General features: G+C 38.5%; 1 protein-coding gene across 2 annotated transcripts in view; it reads left to right on the top strand.

The window, feature by feature from the left end:
* Window positions 1-25393, top strand: part of NBAS (neuroblastoma amplified sequence) — a 334237-nt gene that overhangs the window by 149165 nt on the left and 159679 nt on the right. For both annotated transcript variants that reach the window (XM_010852089.1, XM_010852088.1), the window contains exons 27-33: window positions 1890-1952; window positions 3978-4100; window positions 8726-8828; window positions 12677-12906; window positions 16617-16729; window positions 17824-17937; window positions 23681-23794. In XM_010852089.1, the coding sequence (XP_010850391.1) occupies window positions 1890-1952; window positions 3978-4100; window positions 8726-8828; window positions 12677-12906; window positions 16617-16729; window positions 17824-17937; window positions 23681-23794 (860 nt within the window). The remainder of the gene's footprint in view (window positions 1-1889; window positions 1953-3977; window positions 4101-8725; window positions 8829-12676; window positions 12907-16616; window positions 16730-17823; window positions 17938-23680; window positions 23795-25393) is intronic.

The raw sequence follows: 25393 nt of genomic DNA, 5'->3' as shown, positions 1-25393 counted from the left end.
TTGATCCCTGGGTTGGGAAGATCCCCTGGAGAAGGGAAAGGCTACCCACTCCAGTATTCTGGCCTGGAAAATTCCAGGGACTGTGTGATCCATGGGGTCACAAAGAGTTGGATGCGACTGAGCAACTTTCAGTTTCACTATAATGAGGGGATGAGTATATTTGTTTTCAGATAGTGTGTAGGCTAAGAAATGCCTTTTGTGTGTGTGTGTGTGTGTCCAAAAGCTTTTTTCCAGCTTCAGATTAATGGTTTCTGATCTAACAGACTTTTAAAAATTTTTTTTGGTAAACAGAAAAAGCATGATACTCTTCTGTTGTTCCATTCATTTCTTAATGACTGTATTTCATTATTATAATTTTCTAAATCATTTCAATTATAAATTAGTCTAGTATTAAAGTATAGGCCTTCAGAATATTTACTCTGGTTCTTTTTGCTCCTCGTGCCAAGTTTGTCAGTTTACATTCTCTTAGTGATTAGTTGTTTATTTTCAGTGATTAAATGGTTTTACATACCAAATGGTTAACCATATATTTATTCACTATTTAGGATATTAGATTCTTGTGTGTCTTACCTAGACTGCACATTCTACCTGGCTGAAAAAATTCTTTAGTCATTATGTTCATGAATGTCATTCACAAAGGAAGAACATTGTATTCTGAAAATCAATGACAAACGTTTATTGTAGAGCTACAAAATCATAATTTAAGAATATTGTTTCCGAATGAGTGTGGTAATTGAAGACAGGTGATCTTTTGTTTTTGGAGGGCTTTAAGTGGAATATACCCTAATTTATCACTCCAGTCCAAGGCTGAAAACTTGGTTTAAAAAGATAGTATAATCTTTGTAAATTTCATGAAGTAATTGCCACATAGATTTAGACCAGGAAAAATTGATAGTTTTAAAAATAGTGAGGCTTTGGTGTTCAAGGTAGGTCACTTTTAATTTTCCAAGGCCAGATGAGATTTTTATTTGGTTTTCTTATCAAATCATAAGATCTTGCTGGAATTCAGCCAGATCATTGGTTGGAAGGCATCAGAGTGTGTCGGGTACAGTTGTTCTCAGTTGAGAGCTGTCCCTCCGAGGTTGGGACACAGAGCTGCAGAGGGTGGCTGGTGGCTTTACAGCAGTTGCTTAACTTTTCTGCCATATTCCTTTCACTTGCACGTGTGTTGTACTGTACTGAGTCTATCCTACCAGCCATGTTCTTATTAGTTTATGATCTTTTTCATGGTACTGTTTCTCCTAGTCTCCCCTAATTTTTTCCTGAGAGAGAGTTTGCTTGTTATCTCAACTCCCTGGTAGGAATTATCTATATGATGACTATGTACTTCTCCTTCACTTTAAAATACTACAGTGGAGTCAGTGTGAATGATGAGATGTAAAAGACCCTTGAGGATATAGAATCCTAATGGACAAGCCCTACGAGTCACAGGTGGTGTAGACAGACCAGGACAAAGCCACTGTGCAGGGCCTTGGCTCCTAATCTATTTTATTGTTAAAAAAAAAAAAAACAGAAGTAAATGAGAGCTTTATTCTTTATCACTTCTTTAAAGAAAGACTACAGTCGATTTATAATTTTTTTTTGCTTTTCATCAGAACTGAACTAAAAGTCTTTAGGAAAATAGTTGCCCATGTCTCACTAATCTTTAATAAAAAATATCGTTCTGTTCTAGTATTTTTTATCTTAATCTCTTTTGAGTTATGAAAGATGCTGAATGAGTGTAGGAGATGAGACTGACATTTTACTTGGACAGTGTGATACCACTTTTATGTATTAATGTCCAAGGGAAACATCAGTTTTTTTTGTTTTTTTTTAAACTTGAGTTTGGTATTTTACTTAAAAAGCTACTACTAAAACCTAATTTTAATTCTTTTTTCTTTATCCTTCAGTCAGAAAACAGAGGTCACCACAGCGCTTCATGACATGGTAGACCAACTGGAGCACATTCTCAGGTGAGAAAACGGAGTCTGGTTCTGTGCTGATTAAAAACATCTGTCCAAGAAATGTTACATTAAATATGCCCAGTGGTCATTTCTACTTTGATCTCATATTTGTTTGATTCTCTTAGGAGTGAATGAATCTAATACTAGCTTATCTCAGCAGAATGCTGCAGTAGTGGAAACATGAACTTTGAAGACTGGTAGAAGTGTGTTCAAATCTAGGTGTCATCACTTACTAGCTGTGTGATCTTTGAGCCTATGGTTTTCTTAGCTGTAATACCTATAATATCTAACTCATAAAATGTGATTTTAATATTATATTAAAGGCTTCCCTTGTGGCTAGGGTGGTAAAGAATCCGCCTGCAATGCGGGAGACCTGGGTCCAATCCCTGGGTTGGGAGGATCTCCTGGAGAAGGGAAAGGCTACCCACTCCAGTATTCTGGCCTGGAGAGTTCCAGTCCATGGGGTTGAAGAGAGTCGGACACAACTGAGTGACTTTCACTTTCACTTTAAGCTTTTAAAGTACCTCACACTTAGTAGGTAAATAAGAAATATTAGTTCCTTCAGTAATTGCTACTTCTACCAGCAAACAGTGTTTATTTTGCCCCTTAGTTTCCTTTTTTTTGGGTATACTACATTTGATTGAATATTTGGATTATAGTAGTAACTAGCAATATTCTTTACTGTGAAAATGAAATATTAAGCTCTTTTGGAGACTGAAAATTTCCAAGTTGCTATTCAGAAAGTGTAATATTGTTTACTAGTGTTCATTTTTATGTTTATATATAATGTGCTTATATGTAAATTTTAAATATTTACATTAAAATTAAACTTTAGGAATAATAAACTTTGCTCTTCCAATATACAATTATAGAAATTATAAATAATAACATCACTTGATAATGTTAGTATGTAAAGTATAAGTATTTGGAATCTACTAATTTGATGTCTCTCTCCTCCGCATAGCCTCTCTAAAAAATTGAGCATAGTTTGAACAAAACTTAATTTGTTAATATAGATTCATTCCTTACAAATCTACATGGTTTCCTTTATTTGCCTAATGAAGTGGGAAGGAGCTTTCCCAAAGAGATACAGTATAATAAACACAATGTATTTCATAAAAAGTTATTACTGCATGATAAACATTATTTATTTCACCACATGTTCCTGGATGTAACCATGAATTGTGTTCATAGTCAAATTATGCTTTCAGTATCTCAGGCAAACAGTAGGACCCTGTAGGTTTCTGGATGATTCACAAGTCTTTCACTGTTCACCTTAATTTACTAACCTTTTAAAAGGAAAGCTTTTCATTCCTCTTCCAGGTTTACCACACAGCCATTAATAGTTGATAAATATTTAATGTATATAATGTCAGGTGACATGACCCATTAAACTTACCTTTATGCAGAATTACTAAATTTTATCTGACCTTTAATTCATAAATGTGAGATTTGGTGAGAACAACAAGGTGTGTATACAGTGCTGATAATTATGGAATAGATATCCTAAGAAGATCCATATAAGAACAGGAATCTTATTTGTTTGTTTATAGAATGGATTCCTGAGGAAGATTGAGCCTTATGGTATTTCTGCGGTTTTCCAACTCTAAAATCCTTTGCTTATTGCTTTTCCGGCAGCCTTGCCTATAACAAAATACTCACTAGGGTTGTTAAGAGTTAAAGCTGGGTATTGCAGTGATAGATTTGGCTTATTTTGCTGACTTGATGCTTTTAGAGTACAGCAAAATTGTGAAAAAGATTTTGAGATAAGGATATGCCAGGGTTTTAAAAAAATGTTAACTTATCCCAAGAATATTGTAATAAAAGTCAGTAGGGGAAATAAAATTTGGTATATAGTTATTAGCTTTTCTTTGGCTAAGAATTAATGTAATGTGTAAAATCGGGTCATTCCCTGTGCTACTTTTTTATTTTTGTTTTAAGTACTTAAACCTAAGTGCTACTTGTATGTTTAACGTTCTTGGAGCTGTGTTGTTTGGTATCAAAGCATATTTAAAAGTTCTTTTTTACTTACAGTGTGTCAGAGATTTTGGAGAAACACGGACTTGAGAAACCAATTTCCTATGTTAAAAATACTCAGTCTAGCTCAGAAGAGGCACGCAAGCTGATGGTTAGATTGACTAGGCACACCGGTCGAAAGTGAGTAATAAACACAATTAATTGATAATTGTGCATGATTAGAAACAATTACTGTGTTTTGTTTTTTCTTTTTCTGAGTTCATTGGGCTATAATTGACCAATAATAAATTGCACATATAAAGTATAGAAACTAATAAGTTTTGATCCACGTGTGAAGAAAGCTGAGCGCCGAATAATTGATGCTTTTGAACTGTGGTGTTGGAGAAGACTCTTGAGAGTCCCTTGGACTGCAAGGAGATCCAACCAGTCAATCCTATAGGAGATCAGTCCTGAATATTCATTGGAAGGACTGATGCTGAAGCTGAAACTCTAATACTTTGGCCACCTCATGCGAAGAGTCGACTCATTGGAAAAGACCCTGATGCTGGGAGGGATTGGGGGCAGGAGGAGAAGGGGACGATAGAGGATCAGATAGCTGGATGACATCACCGACTCGATGCACATGAGTTTGGGTGAACTCCGGGAGTTGGTGATGGATAGAGAGGCCTGGTGTGCTGCGATCGATGGGGTCGCAAAGAGTCAGACATGACGGAGCGACTGAACTGAAATGAGCTGATGTACCCGTTGAAACCTTCACCTCATCAAAATATTGTACCTAACCATCACCCCTGAAGGCTTTCTTTTGCTTATTTATAATCCCATTCCTCCTCCTGCTTCTCCGCATCATACCCCCATCCCTGCCCCAGGCTATCACTGATCTATTTTCTGTCTCTGTATCTTATTTTGCATTTCCTAGAATTTGATGTAAATGGAGTCATAGCAGTATGCTTTTTGTCTGGCTTCTTTCAGTCAGCATAATTATTTTGTGATTCATCCATGTCGTATCATGGATCCGTAGTTTATTCCATTTTATTGGCTGACTACTATTCCATTGATGGATTTCCTGCACTTTGTGGATCTTTTCTACTTGTTGATGGATATTTGATTTATTTTGAGTTTTAGCTTGTACAAATATAGCTGCTGTGAATACTCATGCACAAGTCTCTGTATGCACATGTGCTTTCATTTCCTTTGGATAAATCCATGAGAGTTGAATGGCAGGATCATATCAGTAGATGGATGATTAACTTTTGGAAAAACTGTCTTCCGAAGCATTTGTAATGTTTTTTTTTGTTTTGTTTTTTAAATCAGTCTTTTAGGTGAAGTCCATCCTTGTCAGTACTTGGTTTGGTCAGTCTTTTTAAGTTTATTTTAATAGGTATTAATATGTTATGGTATCTAATTTTCATTTTAATTGCTTTCTCCAAAGAGTAATAACATTGAGCATCTATTTATGTGATTATTTGCCATCAGTGTATCTTCTTAGATCATTTTAAAACTGAGCTTTTGTTTTTTTACTGATTTTGAGTTTTATTATATACTCGGGATATGAGTTCTTTTTTAGATATATGCTTTTGCAGAGATTTTCTCCTATCTGTCTTATCTTTTCATTCTCATACCTGTCTTTTGAAGTGCATATTTTATACATTTTGATAAGATCCAGTTTATCAGCTTGTTCTTTGTTGATTGTGTTTTTGATGTCATATTATGAAACTTTTGTCACAAAGATTTCCTCCTGCCATTTGTAGTAAAATTTTTAGTTTTTCCTTTTGCAGTCAGATTCATGGCCCATTTGAGAGTTCATTTTTGTTTATCATTCACGATTTTTTTTTTAATACCTAAATATTCCAGCATCATGTGTTGAAAAGACTATCTATACCGAAGTGCTTTTGCATCTTTGTTGACTATCAGTCATCCATGTAATGGGGGCCTATTTTGGAATTCTTTATTTTGATCCATTGATCTATTTGTCTATCTTGTAATAACCATACTATGTTAATTGTTATAGATCTGTAGTAAGTCTGAAAATTATTGTAAATTTATAGGAAGTCTTAAAACTTTTTCCTCATCTCTTTTTGGACAGTTTATTATAGTTACTGATTTATGTGCCTTATATTTCCCTTGAAATCATCAGCCTATCCAGGGGAAGTGTTATAGTTACTGTACATGTAATTTGGAATCTTATGTATCATTGGCCATCTCTCAGTTTTTAAATGAGTAATTTAGAAGATTCTGATAATTTAAGTCTTAAGATTTCTTTACAGCTGTAAACAGTTGGTCAGTATTTCCCACCATGTTGGCTCTACTCTAGAATCCACTCTTCAATAAGAAAGCTTTGGTGCTGCTGCTAGATTACCTGCTGTCTTTCCATTGAATCTCTCAAATGCTTTTGAAGTCTTTGAAGTTAATTTCTACTTATGGCATTCTACTTACTGAGAATGTGTAAGAGAGCATGACCTCTTTCTTCAAGGTAGTCAACTTGAAATGAATCTTAATTATTTCACATATGCTACCACAGCTTGACCTTCAGCAACTATAGAATTTTCTTACGCATATTCTGAATGGTGGCAGGTTTCACTGACTGTGTCACCAATGAGGTTTTACCATCTTGAATGCTGTACTGTTTTCTCTCTGGAAAATAACACACGCCATCATTCCAAAGTGGTAACTAATACATTGTGTTTGTATTCAGGTATCTCTGTCAATTTTCAAATCTCTTGTTATGGTGCCCCCAAGTTCTACTCTTGGTTCTTATTTACTGCATGTATTCTGAAAAGACCATTGGAAATAATGTCTTATAATTTGTTTTAATTAAAACCTGTACTTACAGCTAGCCATGTGTGAGCAAGCATTAATACCATCTGTCCCGTGTTGCTGGTTTCCAGAAGAACAGCTGGGCATGAGAACTTGAATTCAACTAGACAGTGCCCAGGTCTGGTTTTATGAAGCTTGTGCAAGAGAGACACTTAATTTTTTAAACATTTTGCTACTTTTTTGCCTGTAAGCCAAATTTGAAAGAGCCCTTTAATTTTTTGAAGTCCACCCAAAGAGTTCACATACCAACGTCTAACTAAGGGAAGCACTTCAGGGATTATCCTTAAAGACTTGCAGTCAGCTTGTTTTATGTGTTTGTATGCTGGAAAAGAATGTGTTCTCTTAAGCTTTATTGCATATTGGATAGAAATAATTGTTCATTTTGTGTAACAAATATAAAATGCTGGAAGCAAATTTTGTTTTTAATGCATAAGAAAGAAAACAATGCATGGAAAAGAAATATCCAGTTGGTATTTGACAAACACAAAACAAAACCTGCCCTTTTCAAGCAATGAGATTCATGATTATATAGAACTTCAACACTAGAAAATAAACATAAATGGTGATTACAAACTCATAGATATTCAACAAAGATGAACTTTGAAGAGAGGTGGAGAGAATTATATAGCACATTCGCCCTCCTACCAGGCAATATTCGTGATGGTGTATGTGACGACAGAAAAACAATGTATTTGTAACTTTCACATTCATTCATTCATTCACATCTGTTGAATGCTCTGTTGTGCCAGAAAAATGTGAGGCGTGTCTTTTCATACATTCTACTTTAAGTTATTCCTCATAATATTCAAAAAAGGGAACTGAAGTTCAAAGAAATTAGTAAGTTTATTCAATTCTATACAGGCAGTTGAGCCTGTTTTTACACTTAGGAAAAACCTTGCTTCAATTGTCTGTTTTATCCACATTGATCTCTTCCATTCCTTATCATTGTCTGAGATGGACTTTAAGTTAGAAAACTGAAATTTAGGAGTATTAAATACTCTCAGTCACAGAGCTAGTATGTGAGTCCCTGGGGCATTGTTAACAAAACCTTTTCTGTTGCTGCAGAAGAATCTGAGCCATCAAATATCTAACTCTGTGACTCTGGAAGCTGACATGACACGGTATTTGAACAGCTAGATTGTGTAGGCCTCACTGCTCGAGCCCTGATTGGTAAATTGCTTCTGAGCAGAGGAAACTGTCGATACACTGGGGAACCTGCTAGGGACTTGCTATTTTGAACTTTCCCATGTTTGGTCACTGGCTTATATTTGAGGGGACCCTGAACACTGTGGCTATGGAATTGTTGAAATAGATACCAACTTGTGTGGGGAATGAAGCGTCTTCATAAGCCAGATAGGAACTGCAGCTGCCTTACAGGGCTCTGTCTTGTCCTACGTGGGCTGGCACCTGGGTGGAAGGAAGCCCTGCAACACTGTCCCAGACTCCCTGGACTCTGCCGAGACTCCCACTGAGAGGAAACCCTGAGGCTGCCCTGCTGACCAGCTGCGCTTCCCACCTCAAGGCTCCAGCCGTGTGTGGCCTCTGTGGCCTTCTCCGTCTGCACGTGTGGTTGAAGTTAAGGACGTCCCCTGCTGGCAATTGCAAAGTGATGAAGATGGAATTTTGAAATGCATTCTCCTGTCTCCAAGTGCTTTTTCTGCTGTATTGCAGCTGCATTATCTTAGGCCGTGTGTTTTATTTCACCGTAGAAACTCACAGCTTGTATACCTTTGCCGTAGTCAGAGAATGCTATTCCAGTTTTGTGTCTAGGCTGCCTGTGGCTGAGATCGCTCTGCCAGCATCTCTGATGTTGTGTCACTGCCCACCTTTTCCCTCTGTCTTTAATCCAAGCTTTTTTCCCTGGAAATTCAAATGAAATATACTTCTGTTGCTCATCCAGGAGCTGTGTGGCATATAGAACGGTGGTACCAATTTTTTTACTTTCGGTCAATTGACAGCAGCAATTTTCTTTTTTCTTTTTCTCCTCCCAGGCAGCCTCCTGTCAGTGAGTCTCACTGGAGAGTGTTGCTGCAGGACATGTTAACTATGCAGCAGAATGTTTACACGTGTCTAGATTCTGACGCTTGCTATGAGGTAATTTGACAGATTTTAGTGTTTCCTTTTAATTTTTAAATTTTGGTTGTTAGATTTTGTTCATTGAACACAAAGATGATGACCAGAAGCTTCACCGTAAGTAATAGGACTGAATTATTGACAAATAGCTGGTAATTGAGTAGTGCTTTAGAGTTTGAGCACTTTCATATCTACGTTTCTGAACTTTCATATCTACGTTTCATCGCCACACATTTATTTAGTGGGTTAATTCCCATCTGGAAAACTCGGAATTGTACATCAAGTACAAGCCTCTCTTCCATAGTTTCGGTGGTCACCAAAAATGACTTCATCATAGTCAGACTTCCCTTTTAGCTCAGATGGTAAAGAATCTGCCTGTAGTGCAGGAGACCCAGGTTCGATCCCTGGGTCGGGAAGATCCCTTGGAGAAGGAAATGGCAACCCACTCCAGTATCCCTGTCTGGAAAAACCCATGGACAGAGGAGCCTGGTGGGCTGCAGTCCATGGGGTCGCAAAGAGTTGGGCATGACTGGAGATCAGTCCTGGGTGTTCATTGGAAGGACTCATGCTGAAGCTGAAACTCCAATATTTTGGCCACCTCATGTGAAGGGCTGACTCATTGGAAAAGACCCTGATGCTGGGAGAGATTGGGGGCAGGGGGAGAAGGGGATGACAGAGGATGAGATAGCTGGATGGCATCACCGACTCGATGCACATGAGTTTGGGTAAACTCCGGGAGTTGGTGATGGCCTGGCGTGCTGCGATTCATGGGGTCGCAAAGAGTTGGACACGACTGAGCGACTGAACTGAACTGAACTGAGCGACTAACACAGGTGACTTGTGAAAAATGACTTCATGTACCTGAGAAAAGTCTGTCAAATCTGCCTGTTTTCATCTCTGCTAAGTTGCAATAAGCCTGCAAACTTGTTCCACTCCTTCCATGTCTCCTTCTAACTTAACACGGATTGAGAATATTCTTCTAGAACAGACCTTTTCATTACACTCTTTTTCTTAAAATGAGCTGCTTGTTCCCTATCTACAGTCAGAAAGTACCCATATTTCTTACCCTGTCATAGAAAGCCACTGGGGATTCCAGCCACCCTGTGCATTTCTCGCCTCTGACACACTCCACTGTGTCCTCTGGGCTCCAGTGGTGTCTGATCTGTCCTGAGTCCCTCCGCTCACCATGCTGTTCCCTGCTTCTGTGACTCTGCACGTTATTCCTTTTGCCTACCTGGAATATGTTCCTCTTTTTTAAATTTGAAAATTGATGATAACTTGTAGGATTCAGTTCACTAATCATGTCCTCTAGGATGCCTTCCTTTGTCCTTTGATATAGCTCATCTCTTTTGTAGCCTTTCTTTCAAATGTAGTGACTTGCGTGTTTCTATAAGTTTCTTCCTCTTGGTCATTAGCCTATAGGCAGGCATTATTAGATCATGTTCATCTTCAGATCCCCTAGTGCATATTTTAGTATTTGGCGTACAAAGGGTACTTAAAGATGGCTAGTTGTCTCAGATTGTAACCCGGGAGGATTTAATCCTTATTTTGGAAGGTATGTGAATTACCACCAAATTCCTCAGGCTTTGCATGGAAAAATGATCCAGCTAACCCATTTTTAATGAGATACAGTTCAAAAGAGTGTTCCCATTTGAACTTTCCTATCAAATAAGCCAGATCCAAATTGTGTAGGATATTTCTCGTGTTGCTCTGCTCTGACAATCGTGAAGCATAACCTGTTGATAAAATGAGAGTTATAAAATAGGTCTGTGTTTTATGAAATTGGCTGTATTTTAATTCAAGGTGGTTTTAACAAAAGAGCACTGTTGAGAAATGAACATAGGCTGTTGAAAAAGGAATAGTTTTTTGTATTTGAACTTCAGATTTTTATGTGCTTGATGGGTGTAAAGTTTATATTGATGATTACAGTCTCCGACCATGCACAACTGCCAGTAACTTCCCCCTTGTATCTAAAGCAAAACTGGAAATTCAGTTTCAGGAGAAAATAATCTATATGCATATGGGTCCACAAATCTTAACTGTCATTAGTATGCTTAAAGTAGTTTTTAAGTGTATGTAGCATTATTTCCTGGTATTTTCTGATTTTGACTGAAAAATTGGTGTTAAATATATTACACTTGAACTCACTTTTGTGTAATCTATCATAACAGCTTGACATATTAAATCGTTTTTGTTATATTTTAACACATTTGTATTAGGCTTTGATATTTTAACAACTTTGTGCTGTTAGTCTTTCTTCTTTGAGAAAACATTTTAAAGCATATTATAACTGTCTTAAACTGATTCTAGAGGATAACCCAGATTTGGCATTTTAAAATATTTTAGTGCTGTTTAAATTATGCTATATTGTCTTACTGACTTGTGGCCGTTGTATTCAGTTTACCTGTTCTTGGAAATTAATTTGAAATGTGATTGGCTCAATTTTGATAAAGTGCAAGATTTCTATATAGCCTGTAGAGCAGAAATATGTACTGTTATTTCAGCAAAACCTTTAAAATAATAGGAGTGAATTGTTATTTTCAGTATTGGGCATTGACTGTCTATGGCTTACCTGAATAAATCAAAGGAAAAGAGAAATTGTTACACCGAAGTCATTTTGGTCACCTGGAGAGAGCCATTTTCACCTGTTGTATAAGTGCTTAGGGTTACTGCCTGATAATTTGCTTTCTGCCACAATATGTATTTTATAGCAGATCCCTTTTTGGAGATTAGTAATTTTATCCTTGCCAGTCATTTTAGTAAAAGCCTGAATAAAACTACCTTTTCCGGAAGCTTAGAATGATTGAGAGTAAGGAGATCCTATCAAAATTGGGTAGCCTTCCTTTTTATAAGGAAACTCTTGCCTGTCCATTAAATCTTCTTTTCAGTTCTTGCTTCTATTTCTGTCCTCTGGCGTGATAGGAAAGAGCAGTCCCTGGGACCTTCTTCCGGGGACGTTCTCCCAGGGAAGTTCTTGTGCTGATTATATATTGATATGATTAGTGTGGGCTTAAATGTATCTCTTTAATGAGACTCTTTTGGAATAAGTAAATAACCTCAATTATAGAATAAATTTTATGTTAATTGGTGCTATTAGTTGCCATGTAAAATGCTGTGGTATTTGCACAACTACCTTCCATCAAGTAGCTTCTGTTGTATTTAAATAGTTTTTAATTTGCAGATTGGCAAAAAAAAAGTCACGTGGTGTATTGTCATTCTAGTGGTGAAGTGTAAGGAGAACATTTGTAGCTTAGGTATTTAGTGAGACTGAAGGTCCCCTGGAGAAGGAAATGGCAACCCACTCCAGTATTCTTGCCTGGGAAATCCCATGGACAGAGGAACCTGACGGGCTACAGTCCTTGGGGCTGCAAAGAGTCAGACGTGACTGATAGACTGAGCATTCACGTACACTTCTGAGACTGACTTTATGTGCTTTAAGCAGTCATTAATTATGTGTACCATATTCAAAGATTTTCTTTTAAAAAATGAAAATGTTATAGTTCAACCGGAGTGTGGGACAGTATGTCTAATGGACCTGATTTTAGTGAGTATGAACTTTAGGTATTTTACTTAAGTGTTCATTGTAACACATGAAAGTATGCTTACCATTAGTTTGTTCAGTTAAATTATTTCTTCTTGCTAAAAGAGGGAGTTTTTTTTTAATTGAGGTGAAATTCACATAACATAAAATTAAGCATTTTAAAGTATGCTTCATTGTCATTGAGGTACATTCATGGTATTGTGCAACCTCTACTTGTAGAATGGATGTATTTATAAAATTTATTATACTTGGATATCAGAGCTTCCATTGTGTTGAGAATTGAGTCCTCCCTTTCTAAGCACTAATTCTAGTTTATTCTTTTCCCCAGATATTTACAGAAAGTCTTCTGTGTTCCAGTCGCCTTGAGAACATCCACCTGGCTGGGCAGATGATGCACTGCAGTGCTTGCTCAATAAATCCACCAACTAGTATAGCCCATAAAGGAAAAACCCAATTCAGGGTCAGTTACGAAAAAAGTATTGACTTGGTTCTGGCAGCCAGCAGAGAGTACTTCAATTCTTCTACCAACCTCACTGACACCTGCATGGATCTGGCCAGGTAGAGGAACTCTATGTTCTCCATAAGAGAGAGTGGGGTCAGAATATACACACTGCATTGTTGGTGTTATTCTCTGATTTACAAAATACGTTATCACAAGTGCAGAGTACTCTTCCATTTGGGGTACAGTTGCTTAGCGCTTGAATATAGAAAGAAAACTTAGTTATATCATGAGTGTTCATTAGTTTATGAGCCTTTTTCTCTAGCACACTTTCCCACAGTCATTCTAGCTGATTTTCTGTAAGGTTATACTTTTCTTCTATTGGAAGAAATTCATGTGGTAGCCTGAAAATCCAGGTTCTGGAAAATTTTAGCACATTAGGTCATGTCTGTATCCTTTACATGGCTTCCAGTCTGCTTAGGGACAGGAGACCTGATTAGATAATAAAACCCAAAAGTCCCTTCCAAGTGGAAATTTATGGACTAGGGATTCTATTCTTCTCTTGGCCTGTTGTATAGGAAAGTTAGCATTCCTTTTTCTTGGTATTGATTCTTCAGATCAGATCAGATCAGTCGCCCAGTTGTGTCCGACTCTTTGCGACCCCATGAATCGCAGCACGCCAGGCCTCCCTGTCCATCACCGACTCCCGGAGTTCACCCGGACTCAGGTCCATCGAGTCAGTGATGCCATCCAGACATCTCATCCTCTGTCGTCCCTGTCTCCTCCTGCCCGCAATCCCTCCCAGCATCAGAGTCTTTTCCAATGAGTCAACTCTTCACATGAGGTGGCCAAAGTACTGGAGTTTCAGCTTTAGCATCATTCCTTCCAAAGAAATCCCATGGACTGGTTGGATCTCCTTGCAGTCCAAGGGACTCTGAAGAGTCTTCTCCAACACCACACTTCAAAAGCATCAATTCTTCGGCACTCAGCCTTCTTCACAGTCCAACTCTCACATCCATACATGACCACAGGAAAAACCATAGCCTTGACTAGACGGACCTTTGTTGGCAAAGTAATGTCTCTGCTTTTGAATATGCTATCTAGGTTGGTCATAACTTTCCTTCCAAGGAGTAAGCATCTTTTAATTTCATGGCTGCAGTCACCATCTGTAGTGATTTTGGAGCCCAGAAAAATAAAGTCTGACACTGTTTCCACTGTTTCCCCATCTATTTCCCATGAAGTGGTGGGACCGGATGGCATCATCTTCGTTCTTAGGAGCTTTTTTTTTTCTTTTTTTGCATGTAGAACTTTAGGCCTTTGCCTCTCTTAATGGCTTAACTATGTTGCCAGCTTTTTATTGTATATAATTTATCTTTCAAATGGCTATTTAGAATTTCTAAAAATTGTAATTGTTATTCTTTTCTCTTACATAAGGTTTCTGTCTTTTGTCTCAGACTTTGAAAGACCTTTAATTCCAAAGATCATTAAAGTCATTTTTCGTATTGTTTTCTTACTACTTCAGTTGTTTTATTTTTGCATTGAAATTTTAGGCTTATTAGGATTATTTTGGTGTAAAGATTGTGGTAGTTATTAAGTTACTTTTCCCCTCAAATGACTAGTAGTTGCTTCAACTCTAGCAAGACTTTTAAAGGTAACTTCCCTGCCCCACCCTCTGCCCTCCCTCCCCACCTCTGCCAGTGAAATCTTATCCAGAGTCATGTTTTCTCAAGGCATGTTATTAAACTTGACAAAGTTGTTTAAAATAGTTAGTAAATTTTTTCTCCTTTCCCAAGGGAAAGTATTTCTATTTCAGATGATGAAAATATCAAATAGAACAGGCTTTGAAACTGGGAGTTGTGTTTGACCTAAATCTTCTTGACAGATGCTCCTGGAGATCATTTTAAAACTATACTTGCAGTATTTTCCTTTCATCCATCTCCTCTCTCCTATGAAAGTGAAGTGAAAGTGTTAGTTGCTCAGCCGTGTCCAACTCTTTGCAACCCCGTGGACCATAGCCCGCCAGGCTCTGTTGTCCATGGAATTTCTCCTATAAGAACACACTTTAATTTTAAAAATGTCATATGTGTATAACGTTGCACCAACTGATTGTGACTTGTGAGCTCAGGTATATTTAATTGTTCACAGTTTTATTGAAATAGAAAAAAGCCATCCATTCTTATTGATTAAATTATTATTTATTTACTAATTTTTTTAATTGAAGAAGCAATGCAGCCACGAGATAAAATATTCAAAAATACAGAAAGATAGCTATGGACAATGTCTTTCTCCTCATTATAGTTCCCCTATCTTTAATGCCCTCTATATTTTTAATTTATTTCCTGTGTATCCTTCTGGAATATCTTATTGAATATTACATTCTTCTTTCTTAGGTCACAGGTGCTTACTACTTGTAGATACCTTTCTCTGTTTTGTTTTATTCACTCGGTATCTATATATAGGGTTTTTCTGTGTAAGTGCGTATTGGTTTGTTGCATTCTTTTTTGGTGGTTGTAGAATATTCCATTGTTTGACGTTTATATAGTTTATTTAATTAGTTCCTGATTTAGTGTCTTTTATTTCAAAAAGAGCCTATCTGTAGTATAAATTCCTAGAACTGGAATTCCTGTGTTCAAAGGTAAATTCAGTTGGAATTTTGGTAGATACCATAAATAGGTTATATACTGTTTACCCTTGAACCAGTAGTATGTGTTAGTGCTTATCTGATTTAAATGCCTTAATTTTTTCAAGAAGATAGGCCCATATCTGTCAGTTGGTCATGTAGGTAGACACTGGCCTAGACATCTTCCTGTGATGGTCCAGGATCTTAGAATCATTAACTCTCATGGCCTGATCTCTGCCTGTCCTTTCTAGTCTCATGCTCCACTGTTCCTCTGCTGCTGCTGCTGCTAAGTCACTTGAGTCATGTCCAACTCTGTGCGACCCACAGACAGCCTCCCACCAGGCTCTGTCGTCCCTGGAATTCTCCAGGCAAGAACACTGGAGTGGGTTGCCATTTCCTTCTCCAATGCATGAAACTGAAAAGTGAAAGTGAAGTCGCTTAGTCGTGTCCGACTCTTAGCGACCCCATGGACTGCAGCCTACCAGGCTCCTCCATCCATGGGAGTTTCCAGGCAAGAGTACTGGAGTGGGGTGCCATTGCCTTCTCCGCACTGTTCCTCTATGTGCATCTTTCAGAAAATAGGTTTGTTGTTAACTAAAATTTATCAAGTATGCTTTCTCTGAGTTTGACAAAATTTGCTTAAAATCCTCCATAGGTATCACAAATTCTTAGATTATCAAATCACTGTCACATTTATCTCAGTACTGTGTCAACAACTGATTGTTTCTGATCAGCAAAATGTCTCTTGTGCACTTTGTTAGGTTATTCTTTTTTCCTTTGAGAGACAAAATTGTGACCGAAATCAAGACATTTCTGCTTTCCTTAGAAGAATAACTGGAAATTATACAAATTCCGTCTTTTTGCTTAATCCTTTTTATATCATCATTATCTCTGGAGTCAACAGTAAACAGAGCACTAAGCCCGGAGCTAACGTACCTTGCTTTATCCTCTGATACCTTACGTGCTGTAACCTGCACAAATCACTCCTCTGAGCTTCAGTTTTGGCTTCCTTGCAAAGCAGGTGGTGATATTTCTCTGTCTCGCAGCCTTGCTGTGAGGATTAAGAAAGAGATCAGAAAGCCTCTAGCAGAATACCTGGAAGGGAGTTGGTGTCTGATAAATGTGTTGGATCTCTGTGTTGTCGATCATAGAAGGGCAGCTTAGCTGAACGTATGCTGCTTTTCCACTTTAAAAATGGTTTTGTCCTAGGTGCTGTTTACAGCTGATAACAGATCGACCTGCCACCATTCAAGAGGAGCTCGATCTTATCCAGGCCCTGGGGTGCCTTGAAGAATTTGGGGTGAAGATCTTGCCTTTGCAAGGTGAGTTTTTTACTTAAGTGTTGCACTTTTATGAACTTATTTTGCATAAATTCACTAGTATTCCTGTTTAGGTGTCTAAATAAAGAGTACTTTTGGTCATTTAATCTGTTAGCAATAGGTTCTGCCCTCTGTCCCATTTTTCAGTGCCGTTATTACAGCAGTGAGGCTGTTGGATAAAAACAAAAAGAGAAATTGGGGATTACAGGTGAGAGTTTCACGTTTACATCAGTTTTCGATCGAAATTTATTCATTTCAGATGCATAATTTAGAAGTAGCTCTAAATGATAATAGTTTATTTCTTCTTATGCTTACTGTAGAATATTCTTTAATTGAATCCGTATTTTTTTTTTTAACAGAGGGAATGACAGGAAATTGTTGTTTAGAGTTAAATTACTAACAGTATGTTAGCATTGCTCAAGTTCTTTTACCTAAAGGTGGAAGTCAGATTAGTACCAGCCCAAACAAGTCACCTGTCCTTTTGGGACAGTGGGCGTCTCCCAGTGTCCTGAGCCTCACCTGATAAGCAGGAGGGAGATTTTCTGTTGCTTCAAATCCTGCAACTCAGTGCCCTAAATGAAGTGAGTGTGTTTGGTGATTCATGGTATGCTTGGCTAGTTTCCATGTCATCTCTGATCTTTATTCTTGAAAAGATTTTTATGTTTTTTATTGAAGTATAATTGACTGACAGTGTTGTGTTAGTTTCAGGTGTACAGCAGAGGGCTCTTATCTTTATTCTAACTCTGGAAATGTTCAGAATTGGAAGTGGGAGAGGTTTAGCTAAGTTCTTTTCATCTCTGGTTTTTGATAAGTTTTCACTGGAATTGTGTGTCTGGTGTTTTTGTTTTTGTTTTTTTTAACTTCTAATATCATTGATCAGTGATAGTCTGTTACAGGTTCCTTGGTGTGTTTTATTGTATATTATCTATTCAGAGTCAACAATAACTTCATTATTTTTTTAAATTGTCTTTTACTTAATTCTTATTGATCTGGGGGTAAACACAGTTTTCACTTGGTTCATTTGCCTTAAATTAGGGAGGTCAGTGTACCTCCGTTGTGTCCCTGGTCACGAATCATCAGTGTGTCTTCCTTTGTAGTGCGATTGTGCTCTGATCGGATTGGCCTCGTCAAGGAGTGTATTTGCCAGTCCCCCACGTGCTACAAGCAGTCCACCAAGCTGCTGGGCCTTGCTGAGCTGCTGAGGGTAGCAGGTAAGTTTTGAAAGCCTAACTGCTGTGCACCATCCTAGGAAAACACTGGAATATGTGCTACTAGGTGTGAGAGGAGCTGCTTTTCAGCAAGGTTTTGTCTTTTCCAGCAAGATTGGCATGTTATTAAGATGTGTTCCTATGTTGAACTGCTTGGACCTCTGTTTTCTAAATGAAGGCAGACTTTTTTGGGGTTCCATGGTCATACAGGGTCAGAAAGAGAAGTCAGAGTTACCATTTATAACCAGAAAACTTAAAAAGTAGGACAAGGCAGCTCAACTAGTTCACCTTCAGTTTCCACATTTGGTGTAATATTTTCTTTTAATATAAATTTATTTATTTTAATTGGAAGTTAATTACTTTACAATATTATATTGGTGTTGCCATACATCAACATGAATCCGCCACGGATATACACGTGTTCCCCATCCTGAACCCCCCTCCCACCTCCCTCCCCGTACCATCCCTCTGGGTCATCCCAATGTACCAGCCCCAAGCATCCTGTATCCTGCATCGAACCTGGACTGGCAATTCATTTCATATATGATATTATACGTGTTTCAATGCCGTTCTCCCAAATCAACATTTTTGAACCTGAATAATTACTTAGAACAATTTGTGCATTTACTGTTTGGCCAGGTTTTCTCACGCATTGTCTCATTTCATTTTCTATTAAATGATGTTGATGTTTTCTTCCTGTTTTATGAGGGGAATTGAAGGTCAGAGAAGTTAAGGATCTTGCTCAGCAGGGTTAAGTAACAGAGCATTTCTGAGTCCATACTCCATGTGTCACATTGTTGTGCTTACCAGTCTTTTAACGTTTTTCTTTTGTATTTTTGACTCATCCAATGTGTATCCCACCTGATGGACATCTTCAAGTGAGTCCTCATCTTCTTAAACAGATTTTAAAGTGTGCAGCTTAAAATTTTCAAATCGAGCACAATTTTGTGACAAATACCTTCCCATTTCAACTAAAAGAATGAAAATGAGCCCGCCCGCTGACTTGAAACACCAGCTGTCTATACTGGACATGTCTGTTGGTTTGCTAAGTGGTCTTCCTTTGGGACCCCGTCCCTCTCCCAGTGGAGACTTGCCAGTCAAGATGCTTTGCCACAGTTGTTGGCACTGTCGTCCTGCCAGTACCTCCTGTCCACCTGCCAGTGCAGAGATGACCGTGCGACTCAAGAAAAACCAATCAAAATCTTTCCTGACATTTGATATATAAACACAGGAAGACAGAAGCACATTCTTCTTTTCTAAATTAAATTCGTAAGGATACAACCTTAGGGATGCTGGCAGTCATTTGTCTGATCAGTTTTCTGAAAATGAATCCATTTGAGAGAAGGAAAACCCCCCAGTGGCAGTCTACATGCCTCAAGATCTAGTCCTGCCTGAAGATGGCTTTTAACCCCAGAAATTCTTTTTAATTAAAATGGGGTTAAATTCCATGTTTAGCTTTAAAAAAGTAAAGAGGATTTTGTTTATATTTTGAGCTTTAAGTAAATATATATATATGTATATGTATATTTGGTAGACATATGTTTTAAAATCTAAATAGGACTCTTCTTCTTAAGGCTTTATAGTTTTAGTATATTTTATTGTGTCAGATGTCCTTTTCTAGCCTATCTGAAAGCGTAACGCTAGCATTTTTACCTCTGGCCTTGGAGATGTGCTAGGATATCCCTTGGGGGCCAGGCAGCCATCGGGAGGTATCTTGGAAGGCGGCAGAGAAGTTGAGCATGGGGTCTGAAGACTGGTCCTGTCCTTACTCTCCTATTCATTTGCTAAATGACTTAAGCTTCAGCTTCTGGAAAATAGGAATGCACCCCCTGCTTTAAGTCTAGGTTATGAGACTCACACAAGTTAATACATATGAAAGCATTTTGTAAACTTGAAAGCACTCTGATCATCAGGGAAGAATTTCTTAAGGATCCAGTCATAGACACTAATGAAGCAGTCAGGGATGCTGTCTACATTTTCCATGTACCTGCCTACTACTGTTAATTTCCATTTTCATCCCTGTGACACTGACCTAAAAATAGGAATATCAGTGATCAAGATAAGCCTGCATTTTTAATGGTATGAACATTACTCTTCAGTCCTGCCGAGTACATTTGTGTGGAACACCTGGTGTTCAAATGGCTTTTCTTTGCTGCAGCTATTTTAGTTCTCCTATTTGGAACCATCTCAACTTGACCACCTCTGTTTCACAAAGTTGAATGTGGAATCTGTGTTATAACTTCAGTCCAGTATCATTAAAGGAGAAGACTAGTATCCATATTTCATTCAACATGGTGCTTTTATTGTGAGCCCCCTGAGTGCATATAATAGCTACTGTGTATCCGTGACTGCTGTGTGCCAGCTCCCTTCTGTGCCCTTTTAACACACTGGCTCTTCTGCTGTTCACTGCAGGCTCTCCTTACCGGCATTTTACAGATGGGGAAATAGAGGCCCCAGAGAGGAAAGTAATACCACTTTGTCAGGTACTTTGGATACAGAGTTCTATTACACACCTGCTGCCCTCTGGGAATTTAGCTTCTTAGAGGGCTGCAGAAGCAGAGAACTGTGTTGCATAATGGGGTATGAGGGTAGTCCATGGCTTCTGTAAACAGATGTTAGAGAATCCAAAAGACAATTGTAATATTTAGCTGGGGGCGGAGTGGTGTTAAGAAAGGAATCACAGGCAGGTAACATGTATCTGAAGCTTACAGAATGCTGCGGTTATTTATTGCTGCTTTACAAACCACCCTGAAACCTAGCAGCTTAAAATAACAACAGTCATGTCTTCTTATCTCTCCCGGTTCTGAAGGTTGACTGGGCAGTTCAGGGTCTTTTATGAAACTGCAGTCAGATATAGCAGTTAGGGCTGTGCTTATCTCAAAGACTGCTTTGTTCACATGTCTGGCACCTGGGCTGAGAAGATTGAAAAAGCTGGGGGCTGGAGTAGCTCGGGCTTTCTCTTCTCTATGTGGTTTCTCCTTACCATCTTTCCTTATGTTGTTGTCAGACTACCTGGATTTCTTATGTGGTGGCCTAGGGCTCCCAGACCCAGTATCCCAAGTTCAGTTCAGTTCAGTCACACAGTCATGTCTGACTCTTTGTGACCCCATGCATCGCAGCACGCCAGGCCTCCCTGTCCATCACCAACTCCCAGAGTCTACCCAAACTCATCTCCATTGATTCGGTTATACCATCCAGCCGTCTCATCCTCTGTCGTCCCCTTTTCCTCCTGCCCTCAATCCCTCCCAGCATCAGGGTCTTTTCCAATGAGTCAACTCTTTGCATGAGGTGGCCAAAGTATTGGAGTTTCAGCTTCAGCATCAGTCCTTCCAATGAACACCCAGGACTGATCTCCTTTAGGATGGACTGGTTGTATCTCCTTGCAGTCCAAGGGACTCTCAAGAGTCTTCTCCAACACCACACTTCAAAAGCATCAATTCTTCGGCGCTCAGCCTTCTTCACAGTCCAGCTTTTACATCCATACATGACCACAGGAAAAACCATAGTCTTGACTAGACGAACGTTTGTTGGCAAAGTAATGTCTCTGCTTTTGAATATGCTATCTAGGATTGTCATTGCTTTCCTTCCAAGGAGTAAGAGTCTTTTAATTTCATGGCTGCAATCACTATCTACAGTGATTTTGGGGCCCCCAAAAATGAAGTCTGACACTGTTTCCACTGTTTTCCCATCTATTTCTCATAAAGTGATGGGACTGGATGCCATTATCTTCGTTTTCTGAATGTTGAGCTTTAAGCCAACTTTTTCACTCTCCTCTTTCACTTTCATCAAGAGGCTTTTTAGTTCCTTTTCATTTTCTGCCATAAGGGTGGTGTCATCTGCATATCTGAGGTTATTGATATTTCTCCCGGCAATCTTGATTCCACCTTGTGCTTCTTCCAGCCCAGCGTTTCTCATGATGTACTCTGCATAGATGAGAAACCAACAAAAGTTTCATGTCATTTTGCTGTAATTTAGCTTTGGAATTTGGGCCACTTCATCTCTAATGTGTCTTATTCACAGAAGCAGTCACACAGGCCCTCCCAAATTTAAGGGAAATATTTATAGGCTCCACTTGAAGTTGACTGGGCTTGGGTGAGCCTGAGATGGCTTCCACAGTTGTTGGAACAGGCCTGCATTACTCTCTGGCTGGTGGTCAGAAGCCTCAGCCCCTTGCCCCGGGGAGCTCTCCGTGGGGTTTCTCGAGCATCTTCTCAACAAGGCGACTCCTGGCTTTCTCCTGGAGCAATTGATCCAGAGAGCAGGGCAGAGCCTTTAGTGCTTTTTTACAACCTCCTCTTGGAGGTCAGTCACCATCGTTTACAGCTGACTCTGTTAGAAATAAATCACTAGCCATCCCCATTCAAGGGGAGAAGTACTCCCATCTTTAGAAGGGAGTACCAAAGAATTTGTGGACATAGTTTAAATTATATTTCATATATTCAAAGTTTTGTCCTGCTACCCTTAGTATTTTCTTCAAACTAAACATTTAGAGCATTTTCTTTAGTAGATTCCTAGTCTGGTTCTAGTGCTGGCTCTTCTCCCTGTGAACTTGGTTTTCTTTGTAGGACTTTTCTAGAATCATTGTTTTCAAGCTTGTTTTTGGTAATGCTTTTTCTTTTAACCACCTGCTCAGATCACCTGATACACAAACTAACTTTCTCACAATAAAACTATAAAATTTAAATCCATTTTATTTTGTATTTATGGTTTTTATCTTTTTATTTGTCATTATTGATTAGAATTAGGACATTCAAATATGAGAATAAATAGGAAACATGTTTAAATTCCCTGTTTGGAGGAAAACTTTTCCTCTACCTACCTACGTAGGAATGGCTGGTCTGGGGCTGGTATATCTGTATTTTACTGAAGTATCACAGATTTACAGTGTTGTATTAGTGTACAGTGGAGTGATCCAGTTATAAATGTACACATATTCATTCTTTTTTAGATTCTTTTCTCATATAGATTATCACGGAATGTTGAGTAGAGTTTCATTTGCCATAAAGTAGGTCCTAGTTGGTTATGTATCTTACGTATAATAGTGTGTGTGTGTTCATCTCAGGTTTCTCATTTATCCCTCCCTACAGAATTGGTTTTTGTTATCTGTTAGTCTGTTTTTGTTCTGTAATAATTTCATTTCTTTTCTTTTTTAAAAAAAATTGGATTCCATGTCTGCGTGGTATCATAAGATGTTTGTCCTTGTCCTACTTCACTCAGTGTGACGATTTCTAGGTCCATCTGTGTTGCTGCAAATGGCATTATTTCATTCTCTTTTATGGCTGAATAATATTCCCTTGTGTCTGTGTACCTCGTCTTCTTTATCCATTCCTCTGTTGATAGACATTTAGGTTGCTTCCATGGCTTGGCTACAGTGAACATGGGGGTGCAGGCAGCCTTTTGGTTTATGGTTTTCTGTGGATACATGTCCAGCAGTGGGATTGATGGATCATATGATAGTTTTATTTTTACTTTTTTAAGGAACCTCCGTACTGTTCTCCACAACGGTTGTACCAATTTATATTTTGTATGGGGCCGATATTAATCATTGATCACTTTGGAGAGAGAATTTCATGATTAATAACCAGACTGAAAGGTCTAAGTGGCCTTGACCTTTTGTCCTGTTGTCTTATAAAAATCTTTCTAATCTCTGTTTTTCATTTGAGAATTAATTAGAAATATAGACTTAAGGAACTCCTCTATCCATTGATACTGCCCCAAACAGTAAGTTGTTTGCATATGTTTTTAGGTGAAGACCCAGAAGAAAGGCGTGGACAGGTTCTCATCCTTCTAGTGGAGCAGGCACTGCGTTTCCATGACTACAAAGCTGCTAATGTGCATTGTCAGGAGCTGATGGCCACAGGTGAAGTAGACACCACTTAACACTTTGCTCATGTTTTTTTTTTTTTTTTGCTCATGTTCTGACTCATGGACGAGATCTCTTTTGAAATCACTTGGTCTAATTGGTAAGCCAGCCACACTGTGTTCATAGGCCTTGGGAGATGTTTTGTGAGCACTGATAAGTAGGTATTCCATGTGCTTGTATATTAATGTAAATACTTTAATGGGCTCAAGGGGTTACGTTTTATCTGGGATATGGTTGCTTTCCATTCCATATTAAAAGTAGGCTCATAATTTTAATAGCAATTTTATGTAAAATATTTTAATTTTAAAATATTACAAAATATGTAAATTTTTTAATGTATTTGACATATAATAGAAAAAATTTCAAATTTGAAATATCTGTAATTTGTGACTACATTGTCTGTATTTCTATTCTTTAATTTCTTTAAAAGATCACAAAATGCTTTTCGAATTTGAGCAGTTGGGAAGTAGCTTGCCACTGATACTGAAATTATAACTCAAGTCTCTGGAGGATAAGCAGGTTGTATTGTGGAATAATTTCTCTATGAAAGAGCACATTCCCCAGAGGAGTAGCCAGGAATGTTGTCTTGTCATAGGCTCTGGGCTAAATGATCTGCTTTTTGCAGTTGTGCCTGAGTATGTGGAAACTCAGGCACACTTAGCTGTTTACCCACTGCCTGTGCATGGCTAACGATGCAGTGCCTTACTTTGTGATACCTCCTGGTGTTGCACACTGATGATTTGTATATTTGCTGTATACTGGTAAAATAAATGATTATTCTGACACTTGTTAAAAGGAGTAAGGAAGACTTTATTCAGGACTTTTGTAACGGAAGAGAAATCAGGCTCAACTCCAAATACAGAAAAGACAGCTGGGAATTTATCACCGAGGATCAGGTTAAGGGGATCAACAATGGTTGAAAAATTATGGTGATGAGACATCCGGGATAGGGGCATTTGTACTAAACTGACTTACTGGTGGCACGCCAGGGTGATCAGATACAAAGGGTGGGAGATTCTCTTTAAACTGACTTGGCAGGATTCTTGACTGAAACTGGATTATAATAGGTTCAACAAAGGCTGGGCCAAGGTAGAGGTCTCGTTTAAAAGAGGACTCAGAGAAGCCTGAGTGAAGTTTGGTCAAGGAGAGAGTTTGGTGATACATCTGTGAAAATGTTGAAAACTGGATAAAAGCTTAACACTTTACAACCTCAGCATTGGAAAACTGGTTTCATGGAAAAACTGTCAGATATTAACCTAGTGATTGTGCACCACTAAATCACTGCAGATGGTGACTGCAGCCATGATATTAAAAGACGCTTACTCCTTGGAAGGAAAGTTATGACCAACCTAGATAGCATATTCAAAAGCAGAGACGTTACTTTGCCAACAAAGGTTCGTCTAGTCAAGGCTATGGTTTTTCTTGTGGTCATGTATGGATGTGAGAGTTGGACTGTGAAGAAGGCTGAGTGCCGAAGAATTGATGCTTTTAAAGTGTGGTGTTGGAGAAGGCTCTTGAGAGTCCCTTGGACTGCAAGGAGATCCAACCAGTCCATTGTGAAGGAGATCAGCCCTGGGATTTCTTTGGAAGGAATCT

The sequence above is a fragment of the Bison bison genome, unplaced genomic scaffold (genome assembly GCF_000754665.1).
Source record: "Bison bison bison isolate TAMUID 2011002044 unplaced genomic scaffold, Bison_UMD1.0 scf7180017864307, whole genome shotgun sequence".
NCBI lineage: Eukaryota > Metazoa > Chordata > Mammalia > Artiodactyla > Bovidae > Bison > Bison bison.
The sequence above is the reverse complement of the archived record's forward strand: the minus strand, read 5'-3'. Positions and strand labels throughout refer to the sequence as shown.